At 30.3% G+C, this 25,215-nt stretch overlaps 1 protein-coding gene across 4 annotated transcripts in view; it reads right to left on the reverse strand.

The window, feature by feature from the left end:
• Positions 1-2,442: 2,442 nt before the first annotated feature.
• LOC129958208 (early endosome antigen 1-like) overlaps positions 2,443-25,215 on the reverse strand; it is a 120,559-nt gene continuing 97,786 nt past the window's right edge. For 2 of the 4 annotated variants that reach the window (XM_056070485.1, XM_056070489.1), the window contains 10 exons: positions 19,225-20,455; positions 17,068-17,614; positions 15,926-16,297; positions 14,127-14,312; positions 12,229-12,333; positions 10,791-10,871; positions 9,281-9,323; positions 8,615-8,721; positions 6,562-6,750; positions 2,443-2,779 (listed from right to left, as the gene is read on the reverse strand). In XM_056070485.1, the coding sequence (XP_055926460.1) occupies positions 2,696-2,779; positions 6,562-6,750; positions 8,615-8,721; positions 9,281-9,323; positions 10,791-10,871; positions 12,229-12,333; positions 14,127-14,312; positions 15,926-16,297; positions 17,068-17,614; positions 19,225-20,455 (2,945 nt within the window). In that variant the 3' untranslated portion in view covers positions 2,443-2,695. Of the gene's footprint in view, positions 2,780-6,350; positions 6,426-6,561; positions 6,751-8,614; positions 8,722-9,280; positions 9,324-10,790; positions 10,872-12,228; positions 12,334-14,126; positions 14,313-15,925; positions 16,298-17,067; positions 17,615-19,224; positions 20,456-25,215 lie in introns of all 4 variants that reach the window. The other 2 variants (XM_056070487.1, XM_056070488.1) reach the window with 2 other exon arrangements.

Consider the following 25,215-nt stretch of genomic DNA (forward strand, 5'->3'; position numbering starts at 1 on the left):
TGTCTGCAAATTATGAGGATTCTTCACTAAAATTTTGATAAATGCAAGGGTAGAAGTTATTCTAGGGATTAGGAAATGATGAAAGTTGTTGTCGTGGCGGAATGTAACATTTTATTCGGAATGTTATCTGTCTAACTGGCCGAGTTTATTAGAGATTTCATTACGCGTGATATCTTGATGTGTTTTTGGTACAAGAGCAAGCGCGTGGTCGACTAGAAAGATAAGTTATTTCGGTTATAATCTAGTAAATAGTTTATTATCGAATTGTATACGAACCTTTCAGGACCTTTTACTGAATTTTTGGTTTTTATACATTGGGAAAAAATTGAAAAAGCGTTTATTTCTATAACTATTGCTGTTAGACATGTACTTCCAGTTGAAAAATTTCATGAAATAAGCTACTCAAATTGTGAAAATCCTTTAACTTATGTAGAGAATCATAATAAAAAAGAAAAATTGTATTTTTTTTATATGGCCCTCGCAGCGAAAAAACCCCAACTCAATGAGTAAAAGGCTTTTCTTTCACTCGTCTATAAAGATGCAGTTTGATGCTCATATCCAAAACTTTCTGAGACATTGAAAAACAAACTTATTGACAAAGACCAAATTCCCATACCTCTGACAGGTGTATGAGCGAGCCTTTCGCTGTAATTTTCAGGGATAATATTCATATTACAAAAGTTTATTAAAGAGCAGGATCAGAAAATAATACATTTTTAACACTATTTGTGTATACGTGATCCATTTCACCACTTGTGATATAAAGATAGGATTTTGGAATTTTTCAGGCAAAGATCTACAGAGCGTGTATTGTCAAAGGTAATTTATCACTAAGATCAGATATAATGCTAATCAAAACTAAACTGAATATATCGGTAACCATTCAGTACATTATTTTGCAAAATGGGACCAACTAATGAGTTTCTAAAAATACGATGATTTATAGAAAATCACCATTGAAGATTAATCCACCAGCTACGTATCCCACGATTTCCGCGGGTTGGCATTTAGTCCCTTTTATGTTGCATCCCTCGTTTTTCGCAGTTTAGAGTGTTTATTTTTACGATTAGATTTATATTATATTATTATCGTGTAACATATAGTATGAGCTCACTTTCTTTGAAAACTATTTGAACTTATTTGCAAACATCGCATCTAAATAGCGATTTTAAAGAATTACGCAGCCAGAGGGTTAACCTCAGGTACGGAGAATAGATTTTCGCCTTTCAAAAATCGCTTTGATGATTAGTGTTTTTTTTTTTTTTTTCTCGGTTAAAGCGACATTCGTCTTTCTAAATTACATTTTTCAAAAAAGAACGATTTTATTTTACCTGAAATAAAGCACAAATGTAAAATTGTAGACATCGATTGTGTAGTTGTCCATGTGATTATAACAGTCCATGGACACGAATATTGAATGGATGCCAGTTCTTAAGTTGAAATAATATCTAAATTGTGGTTTTGGGAATGCTGAGCTCTAAACAAATTCTCGTGCTAGAGCATGAAGGTCACTTGAAAAATAAATCAAAATGTCAATTTATGTATCATTTGCTTAACGGATCTTCTTCCCCTAGGGAAATGAAGTTGCTATAATTTGTCATCGATGAACCGTTCTGTGAAAACCTAGAAGGATGCTGGAAGTTTAAAAAATGATGTTTGGTAGGCATGTACAACATTTACAACTGGCAAGTTTTATAATTATATAAGCATAAATCGGCAGCATTTCCAAACATTCCTCGTTTCTGAAAATATCATTCACTTAGAAAGTGCAAAAACCATACAAATTTCTTTTTTTTATCGGCAGTCTCTAAAATATCTTAAATGCTCAGTTTCTCTTCTCTTTTTTATAAAGTTAATGTCGCAATTGTCAACCAATCAAAGTGAATAATATTATATGTTTAACAAATTTCATCTAAACCATGATTATTGGATAATGTACTACAATTCAAAATTTTTTTTGTTGTTAAAGATGGTTTTTCCTTATTAAATAAGCTTTCATTTCTGAAATAAACGTCTTCATCTAAATTTGTGAACAAGTCTTTCTAAATTTTAAAATAAGCATATATCTTCGCAAATTTTTCCTGTGTTTTTATTGTAGTATGATGTACCCTTATTTTACTGGATTTTCTGGCCGATTACTTTTATTTTTTAATTTATTTTTAGAAATTCTTTAGTTCACCCCTGGAGTCGCTACAACCTGTTAATCAGTATAACCACTTTACTAAAGAAACACAGCTTCTATAGCTATACGAGACGCCGTTTTGAAACTAAGGATTTTAAAAGGACTTTGCCGATTACCCCTGTATATAAACAACATATTTCTCTTCTAAAATTGGTTTATATAACAAATTCAAATGTTATTATATGGAAGGAAAAAATATAATATTATTAAAGTAATAACACCTTTTGTACTGAAAAAAGGGATAAAGAAAAAAGGCAAGATAAAGACACCATCAAAAGATTTTATTTTTAAGACAAAAATCACAGGTGTATTTTAGTAACTGTTATTTAAAAAACTACTGAAGCATTTCTACAATGGAAAAAAAAAACTACGACGCGATATGTATCTCTCATTCACAGTTCACATTTATTCAGTTTCAAACAACGCTTGAGGAGTCACAGCATGGCATGAAGAGTTCAAACACTTTTATGAAAAAAAATTTATAGATGATGTGTGCAAAGCATCTGCTGAGATTCACCATTCCATCGAGTAAGGCCTCTTCTGTCCATACATGGATTCATCATCATACATACTGCCATCCTCATCGTCATCATCACCCTAGAAAAATAAAATAGTACATTAATACACAGAATGCATTTTTTTCTTCGAAATGCAAAGGGTGTAATGGTTTGATACTGCTATGGAGCTGGTGGAGGATCTCATGATTGGAACCGGATTCCATCAACGATCCGCCGGTGCATGCAGGTCCGTGTTGCATTAAATCTGCTTGCATAGGTCGAACATTCCATCTTCTTAGCGCAAAATACTTTGCAATATGTTCACAATGTTGAATACCGTACATCGTGAAGATATTGCAACAATATTGTATAGTATCTTGTGCTATTAGGATAAATTCGTGTTGTGTGGTACTTTAGTGGGTGGATGCTGGTTCACCCAAATCTTCTGAAAAGGGACATTAACATACCTAGCCAAAATCCATATTTTTAAATTGAGTTGAAATTATATTCGTGTATTGCATAGCACTTTATCCAAAGAACGTAAAAACACTTAATTTAAAGATACACCGTTGACAGTTACATTAGAACAAACTGAATTAAAATACATTGAAATTTTTAAAAAATTAAGTAGTAAGAAATTTTTTAAAAAAAATTTAAAAACTATAGCAAATAAATCAATCCTTAAGCATTTTTAACTTTCTGTAGGAAGAAACATCTCTAACCTCTAACATGCCATTTTAATTAAGTTACCTTAGCATTAATAAATAGCATATTCCAAGACCTTTTAAAATTTTAATTAAATTATAAGTTTAATTAAAAGTTTTCATTAAAATTATTTGAAAAATAGAGAAATTAATATTTTAAAGTATTATTTTTTTCTTCTTAATTTTTTGCTACTCTTTCTACTTAATTTTTTTCTCTACTCTTTTTCTATGGACATACCAGTTGAGTTAAACTAAAGCGACCAGATTTTTTTTAATTTCCATCCGGGGTATTTTGGAACAGGACGAGCAATCCGATTCGGTATCTAAAGGCAGCAATAATTGGATATATACACAAAAAATATGTAAATAAATTTTTTTATAAAATAAAAAAACCCTCCAAAACAAAAACAAAAAAACTCTAAAAAACAGGAAGAGATAAGGAACTATAGATGCAATATTTGATAGTTTCTTTTAATACTTTCTTTTAAGCTGATTCATCGAAATCGACCATAATAGGATCCGCCCTATTAGACAAGATCATAATCATCCACCCATTCTATGTATAATAAAATTTGGGAAGGGGAATTCTTTATAAGTTAACTTTTTAAAAATTTAAATCTTGTTAATCCTTTTTTTTATAAATTTATAATTATTTTCACTTGTTTTATATCTGTACTGATGGAATTTTGTAATCAATTTTCTTACAACTTCTTGATATACTACAGTTGCGCTATTTTATACTTTTATACGGTTTTCTACGGAATAAATGTTTGGTAGTACAGCTCACTAAAACATGCTTTTGTATAGGAATGTATGGTCGGAAGTGGTGCGTGCGTTGAGGCATTAACACACACACGCGCAACCGAGTCAGGAAAAGAAAAATATTGCTAATTAACTATATCATCGAAAAGTGTGCAAATATCGTATTTGAAATAAATAATCAAAATTTTGACCATCAACAGTAACACATGTTTGTAACGACAAAGAAGGATTGGGGAACAGTTCCAACGATGCCAGGTACTTCGCGTACGTTTTCAGAAGCAATGGATTGCCGAGCAACGAGGTTCCCATTTCAGTCAAATGGAGTCTCATAAATGATGGCTTTCAAATGAACCCATAAGGAGTAACTGATACTCTACAAATCTAGCCGTCAGGGTGGCCACCGGACACGTCCACACAGGTAGTTAAGAATCCAGGTACAAAAGGAAATCACTTTGAAATGGACTGGCGCACCATCATGATGAAATCGTATTTGATTATGAATTACAGTCGGAACATCTCGCTCCAATTCTAGAAAAAAAAATTTTCCACAAAAATACGATAACGTGAGCTACTGAGTCGTCGTAACAGGAGAAATGGGTTTACGAGGAAATCTTTGATGATACCCATCAAAATATTCGCAGACAAGCTTATTCGTAATGCATGTGGCCATGTATCATGAGGATTTTCTTTTGCCGGCATATGTGTACTGTTTACATTAAAAACATTTTACTCTGTGAAAGTTGCTTCATCAGTGAATAGCACGTAAGATGGGAAGTTCGGCTACAAAACGACACTTCTGCAAGAATCATTGACAGAATTCAGAGGGTAATCACTTGATTGCAAAATTTGTTCTCTCTGAGTGTGTAAATCATTCCATGTACACGCCGTGCAATAACTTTTGTACTTGAGAGGGGTGTTTCAACAACAGTGTTCAAGGTGGTTTCTTTCACTTTTGAATGTCGTAGAGTACTTGTTCCAGAGCCGTCAAAGCTGGCGATAAATAAACCATTTTCACAAAGATGCCAATGCAACAGCTCAAAAATATTGTGGTTTGATATAACCTGTTCGGGAAAACGATTCCAACTACTGCTGTAGCGCTGCTCTGCTGTTCTTATTAGCAGCACATTAGATTAGACATATGCCAGCCTATTTACTATTCTTAAAATTTTCCGAAAAGTCAGACCGAAAAGTCAGTCACGCATGACATTTTCCTGCAGATGCATCATATCATGGATGATCAGTCATATTACTGCCCATAAAATTGTCGGCTAATTACAACTCCCAACTTTGTATTATTATTGGTGCACACAATTTTGAGCATTTACTGCAAACATTGTTACGAAGAAGCTATTTGAGTTGATGTTGCAAATAAACAATATTTTTCTTTTCATATAACATTTTTATTTTCGTGCTTCAAATCATCATTTCCGACCATACATTCTTACACACACACACAAATTATGTTTTAGTAAGCTGTACCACACCTTAAAGTTTGTCGCATGTCCGTAGAATTACTTTTATATTAAAAAACTTCTAATTATCAATTAATCGATTAATTTAAATTAATTTTGATACCATGCCAATGCTATCACCTGGTAGAGAATTTGAGAAAAAATTGATTTCTATATATTTTCTAGGGGAAAAAAAGACTAAAAATTAGAAAAATAAATTTTTCAAAAATTTCTCTTTAGTATACATACACAAGAACTTTTATATAAAAAAAAAAACTGTTTTTGCTAAAATTATTAATATGTGTTATTTATTTTTAGGTGAGAAACGGGGCAATCAAGGATATTTCATTCAAATTTGGGAAGCTTTTTCAATTACAGAAAGAATCAAAATCGGAACTGCGACGAGTAATCCGAGACTTTTAGTTGTTTTAAATTCTCACCAAAAACTGAAAACGAGAATTTCTTTTATTTTATCGTTATACAGAATAAAATTTAAAATTAAACTTTAAAAATTATATTTAATTAACCTTTTTGTAATGCTAAATATGTATTTACAATTAAAATGTGGGACGATCCAGGTTTTTAAATTAGAATCCGAAACAATTTGCAACGCTTGTCAATCTAAGACAAACAGTCGAAATTTTTAAGTGTCCTGACTAATCTGGGATATCTGGTCGCTTTAATAAAACTGTTACAGAAACTGGTAGTTTTTTTCGAAATGGTTCAATTAAATTAATAATTTTTAATCACTTACATATTGAACATATCATATGCACTCCAATTTGAGAAGAAGTCTCAAGAACACTAGTAGTGAAGAAAAAATTCTTACCTTAAAAATGAATTCATTACTTTAGAATCCAGAATTATACAATAGCTATTCAGAAATCACATCATTATGGTTTCTCAACTCAAAATTACAGCATTTAAGTAATAAATCATTTTTTAAAAGTTGAAAGGAAACTCACATGTAAATAGAAACCATTATTTCCATTCTGAGGAGGCAGATCTAGAACGGTGGGTTCTGACATTTGGCCATACTTAGACAAAGCACTAATACTTAAACGAAGTGGTCTTTTGAGGTTGAGACCACTTATAAGAGCTTTCGTCCGATCGGGTGTGTATACTGTCTCGTGTAATGTGCCGTCCACATAAACCTAAAACAATAACAATAATTAGTCAATAATAACAATAATCTACCAATCTTATTATTTAATATAAAGCTAAGTTTCAACCAAATATACACAAGGAGATTTATAAATCCTTAAACAAACGTCAAGGCTCTAATCCTTAGACGAATCAAGCTTAGATAGATGACTCATCTTTGTATAGGTCTCAAAAGCAACATGAGATCATTAGGAGGGCCGCTGTGGCAGCGCAATAACGAAAAGAGTAAGAGACCAAATATTACGGACAGTGGCGTGGCGTTCCTACATAAAAGGGTGTCCAGGGTAAATACCAAAACTGCGCACTATCCTCTATTTTTTTTCTTTTTGAAACGCGACTTTCATTTTTTTCTGAGATTGGAAACACTTTACACTGAGAACTGAGAGTACAGTTAAACCTATATAATAGTATATAAAGTATTTTGGAATATATATAATTTAAAATAAATAACTTCACAATGATCGTTACATATGATCAGCCATTTTTATATAAAATTTATCATAAGGATATTTCTTAAAGTGTTTGGAAAATAAATTTTATAAAATAAGTTCGAAAGTTTTAGGCTAAACTTACACAGAGAATTTTCTTCATTCTAATTTTAGTAACTTAAAAAAAGGTCCAAATAAAAAATCAAATACTTGATAGCGTGTACCAAATACTTTTAATACATAAGTGACATACATATCAAAAATAATTTCTATTTGTATCATACACTAAAACAATATAAAATATGCACAAATCTCTTAATCCGTTGAAAAAGAATACATATATCAATAAAAATGAAAAAGTTATATATATTACTTTTTAGTCCTTAGGCGTGTACAAATACCGAAATAAATCCTTTGTAAATACATATAAAATCATTAAAAAGCTTTGGTAGTTAAATTAATATCTATAATAATAAGCAGAATTACTTCACAAACACCATTAAATTTATCTATAAAAATTTACAATTAATTACGTTTAATAATATATCTAGCACTCTGTGACAAAATTGAAACGCACTGCATTAAATAAAAAGGTATGCAATACTGAAAAATTTAATTCAAAGATGAATCAAAATTAACACATCAGTAATTTGTGTATGACATGTAAAATTGCACTTTTTTATAATTTTAGTAAAAGTTATTTATATGTATATAAAACATTACATTATATGTATATAAAACATTACATTATATGTATATAAAACATTACATTATATGTATATAAAACATTACATTTATATGTATATTATACATTACATCCGAAATTGTGTTTCCGAGCATTTATTTTTCATTGAAGTCAGTTTATATTCAAAAGAATTAAATCACAGAATTTTCTTTTGTCGAAACGAAAATATTAACTTTTATAAGCTAAAAAAATCTTCACAGCTTGCACTTAGTGTTGCTATCGTCAAAAATATCAGCAGAGCTGCCTCACATAATTTAAAAGTCAAGAAATAAATTTAAGAATGTATATGCTTGGTAAAAACATCCGATTGATATCTGTTTATTATATTTACACCATAATAAATCATAGTATAGTTTTTTATTGCGTATGATTTCCATGATAGGTTCTTTTATTTTTAATGAAAACTATTTCCAGTTTTTCGCATTCAAAAGCATTAGTCCAAAATTCCAAAAGATAAATCATACAGAATACTGTTATGTTACAGACTGCCTTTTCTGCTGATTAATAGAGGTTTTAATGAATGAAAATAAATGTGATTTTTATAAAAAATGTGAAAAAGATTTTCGACACAGTATGTAAGAATTCATGCAGTGTCCTCATAAACGTGAGGCAAATTACATTAATGAAAAAATAATTAACTGAAAATAGTCAAAACGTGTATAACATTATTTCCCCTCTTACCTCAAAACCTTCTAATAAAGAAGGATTCACATAATTCCAACCAATCAAAAGGGTATCTGATCCCACTTGTTGCACTACACGAAGATTTGTGGGGCGTGGCAAAACCTCTGCAAAATTAATAATATAGTTATTACAGAAAACGCCACAAGAGTAAAAGAATATTTCAACTAAAAATATTTATTATGAGAATTACTGTATATGGCAGGTATCTCGATAACTATATGAGATGATTTTGATTCAATTAAATAAGAGTACATCCATATAATAAAATCGGTTTTAGCTAAATTATCACAATTTCGTCATTAATCATATGATCATCTCATACTTAATGTATATGTAAATTTATTTTCAAAGAGTTTTAATATTGAAATTATGAGTGAATAAAATTCGTGAAACAACCTTTTGAAAGGGGTGCTTATCGCTTATCGACATTTATTTTCATTGATAATCTTGAGAGTTTTTTCCCCCTATTTTGAAAAAGAATGCAATTCTGGCAATTAATTAAGCAATTTAATTAATAATATCAACCAATTAGTCATTAAATCCAATAAAACCACATGATTACTTGTTTTGAGTTCTATCACTATACAACATGTCGTTTTATTCACTTTAACTTTCGACTACTTGTTACTCCTTAAGAAAAATGTTCAAAGCAATAAAACTTACCATCATAATCATTTTCGTCATCTTCAGGCTGCTCGACTGAAACCTGAATGGGAAACGTAATCCACTATTAAAACCACTGAGCGTTATACAATATCTTTCAACAATTTCAATAATTTTTATATTTTAATTTCTACCATAATTCACTGCTTTTCAATACTACAATTTGTAGAAAACTATCAATCATGTTTCTTTTAGTAAGAATTTAATATTGCTGTGTAGTTGTATTGTACTGCCTTTTTCTCAAATAATATCCTCAGGTTAAGAGCTTTTGAATTCAAGAACTCTCTCCCGCACATCGCCAAGAATTTAACAAGGTCATATAAAGCAAGAAATTAAACTTTCTTTATTCATTATATAAGGGAATATCACTTATATCAGCATATAAGGAAAAACTTTTTGAGCAACTGAAAAAATTTGTATGTATCGTAAATAAAATAATTGATTAATTACAGAATTACGAAAATTCACAATAGTTATTTCTTCAATACATAGATAATTATACCATCGCTGTATCAAAAGTGTCTAATAACATTTAATATCGCAAGCAAACTACATTTACAAAGCATAACAAAAAGTTTTGGATGGAATAACAGCATAGCATCGTATTTACAGTGTTGTCACCAGGAATTTTGATAAAACAGTGTGCCAAATGACATCTCTATGTTAGTGTAAGTATTTATTAGAATCCTTATCGGTTCATTTAGAGAGAGTGACTGATGTTATCACACTCAAATGTTCATCTGAATGAACGTCTGCTGTAACACCTCTCAACATTGGCATAACAGAGCCATTTGACATCCAACCCATCCCTATCAAAATTGCTAGTTGTTGTCTTTGCCAAAAGTTGTGGGTTGCTATCTTTTTGTAGTTTACAGAGCTAGTATCAGATATTTTTGTATAATTATGCACGCGACGACTTTCTTTCCAAATGAATCTCTGCTTAATTGGCAGATTATTAAATTGCAATAATTCTTGCTGAATTCTTTTATGATAAAACCGCTTTCAGTGTTTACATCATTTGGATTTTAGTTCTTTGGTTACAGTTTACAAAACAGCTCAGAATGAGAAGAACAATATAGCGCAGAAAAGCAGTAACGCATTATCACTAGAGAATAAGACACTCTGCTATACTGTAACAACATTTTACCATATTGTACAGTATTGCAAATATGGAAAAGTATTGTAAAAATATGCAATATTTTTGCATTATTAAGGACGTGAATGACGTTTTCTCAGTTTGGTAATTAAAGCAGACACATTAATTATTTTAAATTAAAACAAAACTAGTAAACTTCCCTTTTTAACATAATATTTTTCCATCTAATATTTAACAATTTATTGGGAATAAAACAAGCTGATTAAAATTATTACCTGAATTGAATATCAAAAGAAGTGAATAAATGATCAACGCTCACAAAAGCATGCAATACACAAAACATACTATAATCTATTAAGAGAACATAAAATAAAGCTAACAGAATATTTTCACTAAGATTACGAACAAAATTACCTTCTGAGAAACACTTGGTGTATCAGAAGAATTGGACAGAAGCTGTTTCATGCGATTAGCATTTAATTCTCTGTTTAATTTCTGAAGAGAACAGAAAAGAATTTTTCTGTTACTAAGTTAAAAGTATACTTATCATCAAAAAAGCTAGCAGAAGGAAATTATAAATGTTATCAGTGCAATACCATTTTCAAAGAGCAGCTACAGTCAAAATGTATAGCTGCATTTTTAAAAAGCAAAATTACGTTTGAAGGAAGAAAGCTTGTGCTATAAAAGTAATAACACCATTAGTAAAATTTCCACGCACTAACATCTCTACCTGATGTCTGCACAAGCAGTTGAAACTAGCGGTTATTTCTCATAGCGTTCGGTATTTTCTAAGTTCGCATTTAGAGGCTCAGCGGCCAGATTCTGATGGCAGCGTAAGGGCACTTTACTATACACGAGTTTTCTGATTCTATTAAAAGCATCTACCCCTAAAGAAGATTACAGACTTCAAAGGTACTGAAATAGGTCCTTCTGGACTCCACACTCATGACATTATCTAAGTACTTCAAGAGTCTTTTTTTCTCATAGCCAAGGAAATTACAACGCTTATTGGTTCTTCTGATCAAAGAACAACTTTTAATAGCGAATCCAGTTTATTATGTTAGTGTACGTATCACACGGACGAATCAGAATTTGAGTGAATGGTGTTCTTAATATTTTTTTCTACCCAGTGTATAACGTTATGAAGGCCAATAACAAAGCAATTACTCATGCCAATAAATAAAAAGATTCATACTTTAAATCCTGTTTAAAGTCTCCAAATGAGAGTGAAAAATTTGAAAACTTCCATTAATGAGCATTAATGCCTGAAATCAAACTAATTTGTCGGAAAATGGAAATGGCGAGAGTAAATAAATAAATAAAAACAAAACAGAAACTCTTCATAGGTAGATTTTACTTCTACAACTCTAGTTTTCTTTATTCGAACGTAATTGTGCTGTATAAAAGTATAGCTATACACCCTGATAAATATTTTTGAAAATATTTCCTGACTAACTAAATCTAATAAAAACATTGTAATATACAAAAGAGAAAAAGAAGAAAGTGACATGCAAAGAAAATGTTAAATTACGTGAAAGAACTAGTTAGAATGAAATTTAAATGGAATAGAAAATGTTTCTTATCATAATTTCTACCCATGCTTTAAATTAACAAAATATTAATAAAATAAAAAAAAATCTAATTATTTTTGCTACTGATTTAGCAATCAAGATTTTATGTTCAGCTAAAATTTTCTAATGAAAAGTTTTCTGCTTTGGCTTTCAGTAATACAATGAAATTTTTGATAAGATTCTTTAAAGAATGCTAAGAGTAGTAAAGAGTACTAAAATCTAACATTTAGAAATGAGAAAATATATCAGAACAAGTATAGATTTAGATAAAGATAACGTACCTTTTTCTCCATCTCATTTTTCATAGCAGCCATAGCTCTTAGCATGCAGTCCTCTAAGTTCTGTCGAGCACTGTCATAACTATCAACAGAATTTGGAATGGACGACTGCGAATAAGAACGTGAATTCATTATATTCTATCTTAATAAAAAAAAAAGCAAAATATGACTTCTTTTGTTTGAAACTGTTCTTTAAGCATGTGTATTAGATCTGAAGAAAAACTGGAAATAAAACCATCATATCATCAGTTGTAAATTTATATAGAGTATTTTGCTCACAATGCAGATTTCGTTCAATACTTGTTTCGCAGAACGTCTAGACAAAGGTCGGTTCTCTGGTTTGTATTACTGCAGATGCCATAAAAACATACAGCTTTTCTATTGACAAATACCTTCACTAGAATCAGCATTATTTAATTGCACAATTTGGTCTCTAATAACAAAACACACTTTGATTTATGTTCTCAGTATCACCGGCGACTACAGGTTACCACATTCATGCGATAGATCATTTTCTAATATTAACTTTATTAAACATAAATTTAGAAACCAAATAATTGATAACAATGTATGGAACTTCAAATATATGGAATAGTGAAGCTTAACATAGTTTTGCGTTCTAAGTAAGCAAAAAAAAAAAAAAAGTTTGATGTATGCAATTTCTATACACTTCATATCACAATTAATTTTAAGCATTTGCATAATAATAATCTTCCTTTGACAAAAATATAATATAAAGAGTAATTACAGAGGACTTATTATTTTGTTGACTACAAAATAATATCTGAAGATGTAACCTTAAAAAAGTGTTACAGTATCTAGTCTTATTGATTCTAAAAATGTTATCACATTAAAAAAACACAAGATTTCAGAGCTAAAATGTCTAGTTTCTACAACAGATAGCATACAAAAACTTACAAAATTGTGCTTTTTAATAAATAATTAATTAGCCGGAAAAATACTATAAATCGTTTCAATTGATTAAGTATATTCATGTTATTGTATTTTATTATGCAAAGTGGTTTCTAAAATATGAGACGAACATTCAAAAATGGACAAAATGTACCAAAATAAGCAAATTTTGCAATGGAATGTGAGATAGGAAATAACGCGTTTCAATTCTGAGAGAAAAAGCAGAAAGTACGCAAAAAAAAAAAAAAAAAGTTTGCATTTAAAAGAAAGAAACATTTTAATGATTCGATTTTTTTTATAATAGACACTCAAAATTGTGACCAACAACATGAGATTCACACAGGGAGCGATTTAATTAGTGTATATTAGAAAAGATTGAAGACATTTCACCCTTTTTCCCAACTTAGCAACTGAGTGATAGACTTCAATAAACCATGCCCTTACTCTGCTCCAGGAAGCATACAAGCCAAATTTGTGATGGATATGTCAAAGGAACAAGCTCATTTCTGTTGAAAATTGTTCTCTGTGCATCTTTGAAGCATTTACTTACACCCTCCACCCTCTTACATCAATGCTTGTAGCAGTGTATCTATAAATAATGTATCCGTATAACTATACAGTAGAAAACTGCTCAAAATCTGCATGGAAATTATAATTTATAGCAGCGAAAGGTCAGGAATGAAGACTTTCGCGAGCGTTCTCTACCATTCCAGCTACCCATTTCCGTATACACTAAATTCCATAACAAAATCTCCTTGCTTTGGTCTCCTCTACCTGTTTCTAAATATGTACCAAATATTTTAAAATCAATCTGAATATTATAAACTTTATAATTTCCTGCCATTAAATCTCATTAAGAATAACAAAAAAAGAATTTTCGATTTAACTGATAAAAAATTTTTACAATTAAAAAAAATAACACCACAAAACACACAAGTTTCTTGAGCTCATTTCAAAAATGATTTTACATTTGAATTTATTATTATTACCTGTGCTGTCGTGTTATCTTTAATGATTTGTGTCGTTTTAGGACTCTCGTGGGCACGTGATAAATTTGAAGAATTCATGGACAGTGCTTTATTTTGATTGTTTATTCCAGGCATCGAACAAGGTTTGGCAACTACTTGTGGTTCGGGGAAGCATTCGTCGACATCTACATAGTCAGGTTCATCTGCCTATATATGTGTACAAAAAGTGACAGAGGATTCAGTTTTGTTGGAAGTAGCATAGATATTATAACGACTAAGAAAGAAGAACACAATTGTAATAAATGCAAAAATATAAAATCATACTTTCAATTAATGTTAAGGCTAGAGTAGTTTTGCTTCTAATATTTGCTTAATATTCTAAGTGAAAAAATTACAAATTGCAAGTTTTTAAAAAAATTGCTGGAAAAGACCCAGTGAAAATGATATATAAAGAAGTTAAAATTCTCATTTTTATTAAATCTCTGTGGAAAAATTATAATAAATTCATATATAAATTTAAAAATAAACATTTTTAACATTTTATTCTAAACTACCATATGTTCAATATTTTATTTACAACAATAAAAATTTCTCTAAAATGTTTAAAATGATAAACATAAAGTAAGATTGTTTTTTTAAAATTATAGATTAATTTAGAGTATGAATAGGAAACTATTCGTGTAATTAAAAAGGTTGTATCAGTAGAATGAAACAACAAAGATGCCTTAATAATTTCCATATCAATTACTATCAGCCTTTAATCATTTCACATATGGGTTAAGATCACATAATTAGCTTTTATTTTGAAATAATATAAGACTAAATTTTTAAAAATCGGTCACTGTCTTAATATTCAATCAAGCTACAGTTTTGTACTTCAAGAAGAAAAGGCAGATTGTTATTATTTCCGACATATCATTAGATAGAAAAAGCATTTATTCAAATTAAGGCAACGTAATATAATGCAAACCTGTTTGATACTTTGTGTATTGTTTAAGTACATCAAATAACAAAAAATATATTCAATAAAAATTAACATTATACCATAACATGCATAGTTTTACAAACTTGTCGGTTTGAAATTTTGTCACTATATCTAAATCAATTTTTGTTTATTCCATTAACTGTTAACATATGCTAAAGAGACTTCAGGGAAAATAAATGTTAAAACGAAGATATACAGAATATTCCAAATTGTTCTTACTGTTTAATTATCACACTAATTTTGCTTTTCTTTTGCAAATGCATGGAATCAATCGTCAATATTTCCTGTTGTGCAACTTGGACATTAGAGGCACTGTTGATGTTTAATATGAAAGCATTTCTTCGTCGAAAAAATAGATAAATGCATACTCTGACATGTGGGTAGCTGAGATGAAATCATCAAAAACGATGCAATAGAATTAAAACCGCAGTGAATAAAGGAGAGAAGTACCCTGATTGCAAGTAATAATTTAGATCATTCAATATTCAAGAATTTACTAACTCATCTGAATTATTAAAATCTTGGATGCAAACGATTGAAGAAACAGGTACAGTCAAAAGAGTAAGGAAAGGCAAACTACAAGTTTTATGAACCGACTCAGAGTATTATTTTAAAGGCAAGTTGGAAAAATATAATATTTATAAACATTAAGACTATAAGCATTTTAAATTAAGAGAATCATTTTGGGGTGCTACATATTGAAACCGAATGTTACTAACTCTTAATTTTCATCTGAAAATACATAATCAAACGTATGGGACATACAGAGAAAATTATAGCATTCATACCAACAATTATCAAGGAAGAGAATACAAAATAAAAGTAAGCCTCTTACGTCAGAAGTAGTAGGAACTTCAGTACGAGCAACTGTTTGATTAGGAATCGTCGCCGAAATCCTTTTTTCTTCCTGTTCATAAGAGAGTTTTTCCAGCTTCCGTTTCAGATCTCGCACCTGTGCTCTCAGTTCGTCTATTGTTTCTTCGAGAGCTTTCTTTTCTTCTTCGATAGTACGAATCTTATTCTTCATCTGGCTTTCTGTGGTAGCTAGAATATTTTCAGTCTGCTGCAGTGAATTTCTCAAATCGTTCTCGGACTTTTTTAATTTTGTTAAGGATTTGCGAGCAGTTTCAAGCTCTTGTTGTGTCTTTTTCAAATTGGATGCCAGTTCTTCTTTGTCGCTAAGCTCAGATTCGAGCTTCTCCCGAATCTGAAAGATTAAAAAAATAATGATTGATGCAAATGCATATTTCGGAAAATGAGACTGAAAAAGGAATTCTGAATTTTAAACCTTTCAAACAATAATACATGAGAAGCAACCGGGACTTAATAATAGATGTACTTTAATATGCTGATTAGAAACTTAAGAATAATTACATTGGGGATATTTTTTACTTTCTCATGGCACATTTGACTGAAAATTTATCTGCAAAAGCAAAACATTAATGTAAGACCTCTTTTTATTTCCTTCCTTATTCAAGTTTACAGATTAATAAAATAAGATTTGTCATTTGCTTTTGGACTGCAATGTTAACAATAGGAACTAACCACATGTCTACTATTTAAAACTTCAATATTCGGAGAAAGTCTATATTAATACTCTTTCACTTGATTTTGCAAGTAGAATATTCTTATTTTCAGAGAATAAACAAGCAACAATATAATTTTATATCATCGAATAAAAATACACAACATTGCTGAATGCATTAAATTAGGGTGTATAAAATGACTTCTAATCTAATCACAGGATTCACAAATAATGTTAAAGAACTATCCCAATTTGGCAAAATGATCTCAGAGACAGACAAGATTAAATACTTAAGAATATTCAATGAAATGAAAATTGTGATCCCCAGATTTTTTAGGTCAGTTAAATGTGTATTTTATATTTTCGAATATATTTTGATTTGGAATTTTTAAAATATATTTACAGACAAGTAAAAATAAGTAAATTTTTCCCAAAAGAGAAAATGATCTCACCTTTTCTAGATCTTTAACTTTATTCGTGGAATTCCTTTGCATCTGTTCCAAAGCTTCCACCTTTTCCTTGAGTCCGTTTTCTCTTGCCTCAGCTTCTAATAATTCCACCACAAGATCGTCAGGTTTTCTGCCATCTGAACTCCGTCTTTCTTTGTGTAAGGCACCTCGAAGTCGACTTTCAACTTCTTCTAAGTGTCCTACTCGTTGCTTTAGATTTCTTTCGGATATTTCTAGCTCTTCAATTTTGTTCTTGTAACCCTGCTCCACGGAAGCTACAATCCTGTCAGCATGTTCCAAAGTTTCTCTGTAAGCTGCTTCCTTTTGTTCCATTTCATCCAGCTTTTCACGGAGTTCTGCTTCCCGATCCCTCAGTTCCCTAAGTTGATTGAGTAGTTTTTCTCGTCTGAAGTTGCTAATACCATCATTACCGATGTCCGATCCAAACCCAGAATCCAGATCCCCTGTTATCCTGTGAAGCTCTTCGTGCAAGTGAGTAACATTGTTCTCCAATTCACTGATTCTTGCCTTATATATTTCTTCCTTACATCTGAGGAAAAGTAGATACGTTCATAAACTGTTTCGACTTAATTTTTTGTTGAGTTTAAGAACGTGTTTTAAGAATGAATTAAGAATGTGTTAATGTTTAAAACATTTCTTAACAGTTTCATAATTATATCATTCATAGACAGTTATTTAACTTTCACTACCAACAAAAAATAATGAAGTAATCAAAATATTTACTAAGAAAAATTAATCTTCTGATAAGGATTTCTAAGATCGGTAGTCGTATTAACTAGATTGCAAAAGTAAGGCACCGATTCTAAGTTTTCTGAATTAAAATACCACGCTCTATAAAAATTTAATTGAAATTAACATTTATCGTTATCAACTTCAAAATGCCATAATTTGATACTGTGTCTTAACATTTATCATTCATTAAAAAAAAGTGACCTTATGGAAAAAATCGAACTCTTATTTCTATGTATAATAGCTTCATAAAAAATCTGATAGCAAAATAGTTATAACATCAATGAATGAGATAAATTGTCATATAAAGATATAGGTATTTGTTTAAACTTTAGAACTGAAAGAACTTGTGCTTTTAGCATAGTACAGCTGTTCAAAAGAAAACTTAATTTTTCTTTCTCACTTAAATTAAAAAACAAATCTTCTAAATATACAGCAGACAGAGAAAATTAATCAAATGTTAATACAAAATGCTTATTTATAATATTTTTTCGGAAGAATAATTTTGTTTACAGATTCCCAAGCAGTATTATAAATGAATTTTGCCCGTGTAAAATTAATAGATAGATACGTTAATTAATTTCTCCTTTCTAAGATCACCCCTTTATGAAAAAAAAGTGAGGATGGAAAATAATGTGTAGATAACGTGTATTTTTAATTCATTAGCATAAAAAGAGAAAAGTCTTAAAACACTGAGAATTTTCTTGAATATTTTATTAATAAAATAACATGGGAAATTCAGGATGGATCTAAAATAACTTTTCTTGTTTGGAGGCTTCTACAGCTAAAGCTAATGAACGGGATGAGATCAAATTTCATATGCAGGTTGTGGAAGGCATGAGAAGATGAATTCCTTAAAAAAGTGCCAAAAATGACAGATACAATATCTTGCACACAGGGAAGGTCAATACATTGAAAATGTTTCACATGGGCCAGGGGCCAATAATGTTGATTAGTGAAACACTATTTTCTCTAAATTTCATTCACGGTGGCATTCAATTCTGTATATACATTTTTTTATTACTCTAACATTACTGAAGTTTTTCTCAATCCATTTTTCCATGAGTTCATAGTAATTAACGACCCATTTTCGATCCGACAGTTCGATCTCCTCTACCTTTTTTTGAGTTTTATTTCTAAATTGTTTTTGTTGGATATTCATCTCAGTCTGTATATGAAATTTGGCTTCATTCCTTTAATTAGTTTTAGATGCAGATATTTTATAGCCATCTGGTATTTTAAAAGGAAAGTTTTTATATTTTAAAAGTCATTTTTATTCATCTGGAAATAATTTAATTTTTATTAACTGTATTGATACAAATGAAATTAATTATAACAAAGATGAATGTGTCTCTCTTGATAAATGAATGCATCCATGTTTAAACAATTTCAGAATATATATATACGCACCTGAGGTCATCAATATTTTCTTGAAGCTCCTTTTCAAGACGAACTCTCTCTTCTGTAAGTGCTCTTGTTGCCACTGATGTTTCCTCTTCCATTTGACGAAGCTGGCTTTTCAGTTCAGCTTCTATTGCACGGTGTTCCTCTTCTGTAATTTCCATGTTTTTCTTATATTCTTCTCTAGCCTGTTCGAGGGCCTCTTCTTTTTGTTTAACAATATCCATTAATTCATTTTGTCTCAATTGAAAATTGTTTATCATTTCGTCATAGTTTGAATTTTTATTTCGGAGCATTTCCAACTCAGAAACAAGTCTTGCTTCTTCCATACAATGTTTACTTCTTGCTTCATCCAAACGAATCCTAAATTCCTCTTCTTTTTTTCTCATTACGTCCCTTGTGCGACTAAGCTCAAGTTGAAGCTCAACGTAGCTTGATTTTAATTTATCGGACTCGGATTTGTCACTATTTTTACTTCTTTCTAACTTGAGATTCGTGATTTGTTTCAGATGTTCCTTTTCCTTGGCAAGTAATTGATCTACCTTCTGCTGTAACTGTGATATTGTTTCTTGTTGCTCTTGTTTGATTTGGGCAGTTTCTAAGCGATGCCTTTCTTGGGCTTTGTCCATCTCCGATTGAAGTTCCAGAACTCTTGCTGAAAGCTCTTCTTTTTCCTTCTGTAATTTTTCAACTTGAATTTTCAGAGAATCTCTTTCATCAGAAAGTCTCTTCAGGTCACCTATAAAACGCTGTTCGGTTTGTACCCATTCACCGTACTTCTTTTCTTTTTCAGTGTATAATTTTTCACGCAGTTCTAACTCTTTCTCGAAAGCTGCATTGATCTGTTCGAGTTTGGAAAGCCGTTCTTTAATTTCTTGTTCACTTTGATCTAGGCACGCAATGATTCCCCTGTTTGAACAGGGACTTGCACATTTGGTAGGGGTGGTGCTCTCCTCACTCATCTGTTCCCGAGAAACTGGTCGGCTACTCATAAAGTCACATTCAGAATCAATACAACTATCACTAGCACCATCTTCAGACATGTTTTTCTTCTTGCATTCCCCTATGTGGAATTCTAAGTTGTGGAGTTTTTTCCATAGAGTGAGATTAATTTGATCTACGTAATGAAGCTGCTGTTGTAGATGTGCGTCTTCTTCCACCAGTTGATGAAGGCGTTTAAGTAGCTCATTTTGAATCGGACAGTCAGTTGGTGTCTTCATTGTAGTTGACTGGTTACTTTCTAAATAAGTTTAAAAAAAAAAAGGAAAGTTAAAAAAAATCTCCATGTTCTGTTCAAATATAATGTTATTTTATTTATTTACACTTGCAACTGTATTAATGGATGGATGAACCACAAGTTCTGTAAACACAAAAAGTCAAACTTGGCCATTCTCAGTCACATAAATGGTTTAAAGTATTAAATGTATTCAATTTAAGTACAAGAAAATATAATGGTTTAAGCTTTTATTTATATGTTCTTATGCTTTGTTATTAATTTAAAATATGTTATAATTATCAATGATTTAAAATATTATGCTTTAAGAAAATTGTAAAAGCAAATGAGCAAAAGAATTTCTAAAATGCAAAGCATAATTGGAAAATTATTCTGCAACATACGAGAAAATACCTTGTAAATAAGTTAAACTGTATCATTATTATATAATAAGAATTTGTTCTTAATCTGAAAAAATACTTTGTTTACAATGAATAAATCACTTTCAAAATGCTGATTTGTGATGTTGCAACGTAAAGAGATCGTATTCAACTTGTGGCAGAATCTATGACGAATGAGGTATTCAGGTCTTAATTCTGTTATTCTAAATGAGATCGAAGGAAAGTTTTGAGATTGGTGTGTGGCTGGTAAGCTTTCCTTGTAGAATATGCACACAAAATACGAATGATTTAGCTAACCACATCATAACTTCAGATATCTAGACTATACACAAATTTCAAAATGAATGTCAAGAGCTCACTGCAATTAAATAAATCAGACTGTATATCGTGTATATATACTTGATTATTTTTATAACGACTTCTTATCCTCGTATTCATATTGTTCTCAGGAGGGGAGGATATTTTCAATCGATGAATAATATTTCGATTTTTTTTAAAAATCTCATTGTGATTCATGATTATTCCATAATGCGAGAATTAACAATGCAGACAGAATTTATATTTATATATTTTGTTTTTAATCAGTTTGTGTCATATATACATGACTGGAGAACTTTGTAGATTGTTGTATTTTGCTAGTGATCAAACAATTTAAAAGACGTTATTGAAGGATTTCGTTTAAACATGCATTTTTATTAATTGTGAGCTATTAAGTTTTTATAAATTAAAAAGGAATGATATCCAATCTAAAGCTATCAGGGTAGTAAGTGTTGTTCAATATCTGCCAAATCATCTTATCAGATTCATTTTATTTATTTATTTGTAGAATATGAAGAAGATTTGAGAAAACTTTTCAAACTTTTCAATTACATATAGCTCTATGCTTGATTTGATGTGATATATATATTACAAAACAATCATTTTTTTACATAAATATGAGTGATAATTATCGGGATTTCTTATTAAGTTCTTTGCAGGATTTTATTCTCTTTCATCGAGTTTCGCAGTATAATGCTGAATACATATAAATGCAATGAATAATATTTCTAAAGATAAATATTTTCCACTCGGTTTTATCGATAAGTGATCATTTATTGATCTAGTGATATAGACATTTCACATTTCTCACAAATACAAATTCCATGTTTCTACCGCACTTTGGATTATTCTTTTAAATTACAGATGGTTAAAACCTCAACATTGGTGTTATTGGTATTCAAAAATTGGCGAAGTTTTGAAACAGATGTTCTAGATCGGAAGCAGTTAAATGCTCTCCCCCTCCTCCATTTTAAAAGCAATACACTTTATGCCTCCCTTTCGGCCTCCTTTGGTGAGTTCTCATTAACTATGAATCTAGTCATCGCGCATGATGCGCTACTATAAAGCAGAAGATTAAACTATGCATTCATTGATTAGAAGATAAACATATTGGTTCCGTGGTGAGAGTGAAATGCAAGCGCTTTCAGTCCGTATTCAGAAAAAGAAGAAGAAAAAAAAAAAAAAACTATTGATACAGCATCTGTACTGCTCGTAAAGAAGAGGTCAAAGACAGTATTGTTTAAATATCTCCGCATTAAACTAAATTACTAATTTTTTCAGCCCCAATCTATAGAAATGCACACTTGATTAAGATAAGAATATTTCGAAAATGCTACCTTATCTATCTTTTTTTATTATTACGTTGGTCAAACATTCTTTTTAATTGGATGCGTAAAATTAAGTTAAGTGATCAACGTAAGGATGTCAGAAATATCAGAATATCATTTTAATGATTTGTGGTGAAGCCAGATACGCAAATAAATCATTTTAACGCAGGGATATGTGATAAACACAACGTATGATTGCTACATTCTTGTTTCCATATTGAAATAAAAAATCTACACCAGAAGTTACAGCATACCATTGACTGAATCCCTACTGAAAAGTTATTAAAGAAACAAATGCTCCAAAAATAGCGTATTATTTCTTCTGTCGAGTCGTATTAACAGTAGTACGGACTAAGTAAACAATCTCCCTCAATGTAATCCAAAACGTTGATGCTGAAATGTTGTGTCTGAAATGTGGGCTTTCAAATGCCCGCAGGTGACAAATATGGTAATCGCACTAGTTGCTCACAAAGACATAATAACCACTCCTTGAAAATTAAGTTCGTCCATGTAAAAAATTCAGGCTGGAAAATAAATCTGCGCGACGATAATTATTTCTGTGTCACAATGGTCACCTTTTACATCATACGTTGTGTTGGTATCCTCATATCCCTATGTTACTGCTTAATTTTGGATATCTAATCTTGCAAATTATTGATTAATTGCTCTGAATGATTCAGTAATTTCATCTATAATGTATTTGGAGAGATAATTGGACTTAATATATATGTCTATACAGAATAAAGGATTTCCTACCTAAACACAGTATTCTATTTCTAATATTTTTTTTATCAGGAACTGTAAATAATTTCTGTTGAAAGATAAATTCGGCACGTAATCCTCGTCATTACCCTTTCTTCATCAATAATCCCTCCCAAAGAAATTATCTTTCCGCTGCTCGAAATTCACCATACCGACTCTCAGATATTCAGACAGTGGAACAGCTCGAGTATTAGGATAAAATCGGCCAGATAAGTAAGCGGTTACTTACTTATCCGGATACGTAACCCTAGACTGTTCCATTTTTGTTGGGTAAACAACATTCCCGTAATGGGAATTACTACCCGGCGATGAGCGAACTCACAGCATGAAGTACACTGTATTACGAGTTATTATATAGAGCGCGTATTTGTGATGTGTGATAGCCGGCCGTTCGTATTTGCGAGGGTATCTTTACGGATAATTTCTCTGGTTACTTTCTCCAAAGTTTTTAGATATAATATTCACATATTATGTATGTATGGTGATGTATCAAATTTTTTCTTCGTTCTTTCTTATTGGAAGTGCGTGTCCACACTTTTAATTTTGGATTATATACAGGGTTAGCAAGAAATAAGTTACCCACTTCAGAAGGCTCTAAAATGCGTTCTATTGATCCAAATGGGATAAAATTTGAACTACAGATTATTGAGATGATGTGCTTTACATTTATTAAATAAAAAAAAAATAGTACAAAAATTCACCGTTAGGTGACGTTGTACACACAATACACATAAAACCATTAATATGGTTTATACTTGTTAAATAAATTGTTCAATATGTCTTCCTTCATTTTCAACAATATGCTCTAATCGGACTGACAACTGTCACACCCACAGTGGGCCATATACAAATGTATTTAATGAAATAATTATCATATTTTGAGAAATTAAAATGTGTGACCCACATTAAAAATGTTTCTGTATTTATAATTTAAAATTTCAAAAAAATTACGGATATATTTAATTTGGCCCTTACATTCTTATTTTGATGAGTAATAATTATTTAAAGTAAACGCGGGCCATATACAAATGTATTTAATAGAAAAATTATCATATTTTGAGAAATTAAAATGTGTGACCCACATTAAAAATGTTTCTGCATTTATAATTTAAAATTTCAACAACAACAACAAAAAAAAAAAAAAAAAATACGGATATATTTAATTTGGCCCTTACATTTTAATTTTTGATACCACCCTAGAAAGCCTTCCTCAAGGAGATCACTGAAATGGCTTAAAATAATGAAATTTAAACTTGATGATTGAATTAATTTTAACTATAAAAGTATAGAACTTTGTTTGATTAAAATATTAGTATATCGAGAATATTTTATCAAATATAACAAATAGATTGGGGAGGAGGAAATGGAGTTGAATAAAAATTTAGATTTCGTAATTTTTTCAGTTGTACTTTTATTTATTGGTTCAAATGGTATAAAAATAATTCTTTACTTCCATCGAAAACGCTTTCTAATAAAAAAAAATTAGAAAGCTTTTCCAAATATCAATTAAATACAAAAGCTGAAACTAAAAAAAGATTTCTTGCTTATTATTGAAGTCCGTTTCAACTGTCAACTGCATATGTTTTTCAATTAACTTATAAAGAACATAAATCTATAATTATAGCTATAATTAAACATATAATAAATCAACTTTTACTATCTAATAAAATAAATTTCTATAAATTAATAAATATTTTCAAAAAGTAGATAATATCAGGATTATTCTTCTTTTAAAAGTTGGAGAAATGAAAGTTTAACCTGTAAGTTACAACGCACATATGATCATCTCCTCGATTCTAAACCATTTTAGAGAGTATTACTTTTAATGTGACGCAGAAACTCTATTTTTTTAACACATTTATGAAAAATTGGCTATTTGAGCAAGTGGTTTTTTTTTGGCAATATTTTGTTTGTTGTTTGTTTGGTACAAATGTAACATTTTTATAATTCATCAAGCGCATCACTGCTACTAAAATAA

The sequence above is a fragment of the Argiope bruennichi genome, chromosome X1 (assembly GCF_947563725.1).
Source record: "Argiope bruennichi chromosome X1, qqArgBrue1.1, whole genome shotgun sequence".
Lineage (NCBI taxonomy): Eukaryota > Metazoa > Arthropoda > Arachnida > Araneae > Araneidae > Argiope > Argiope bruennichi.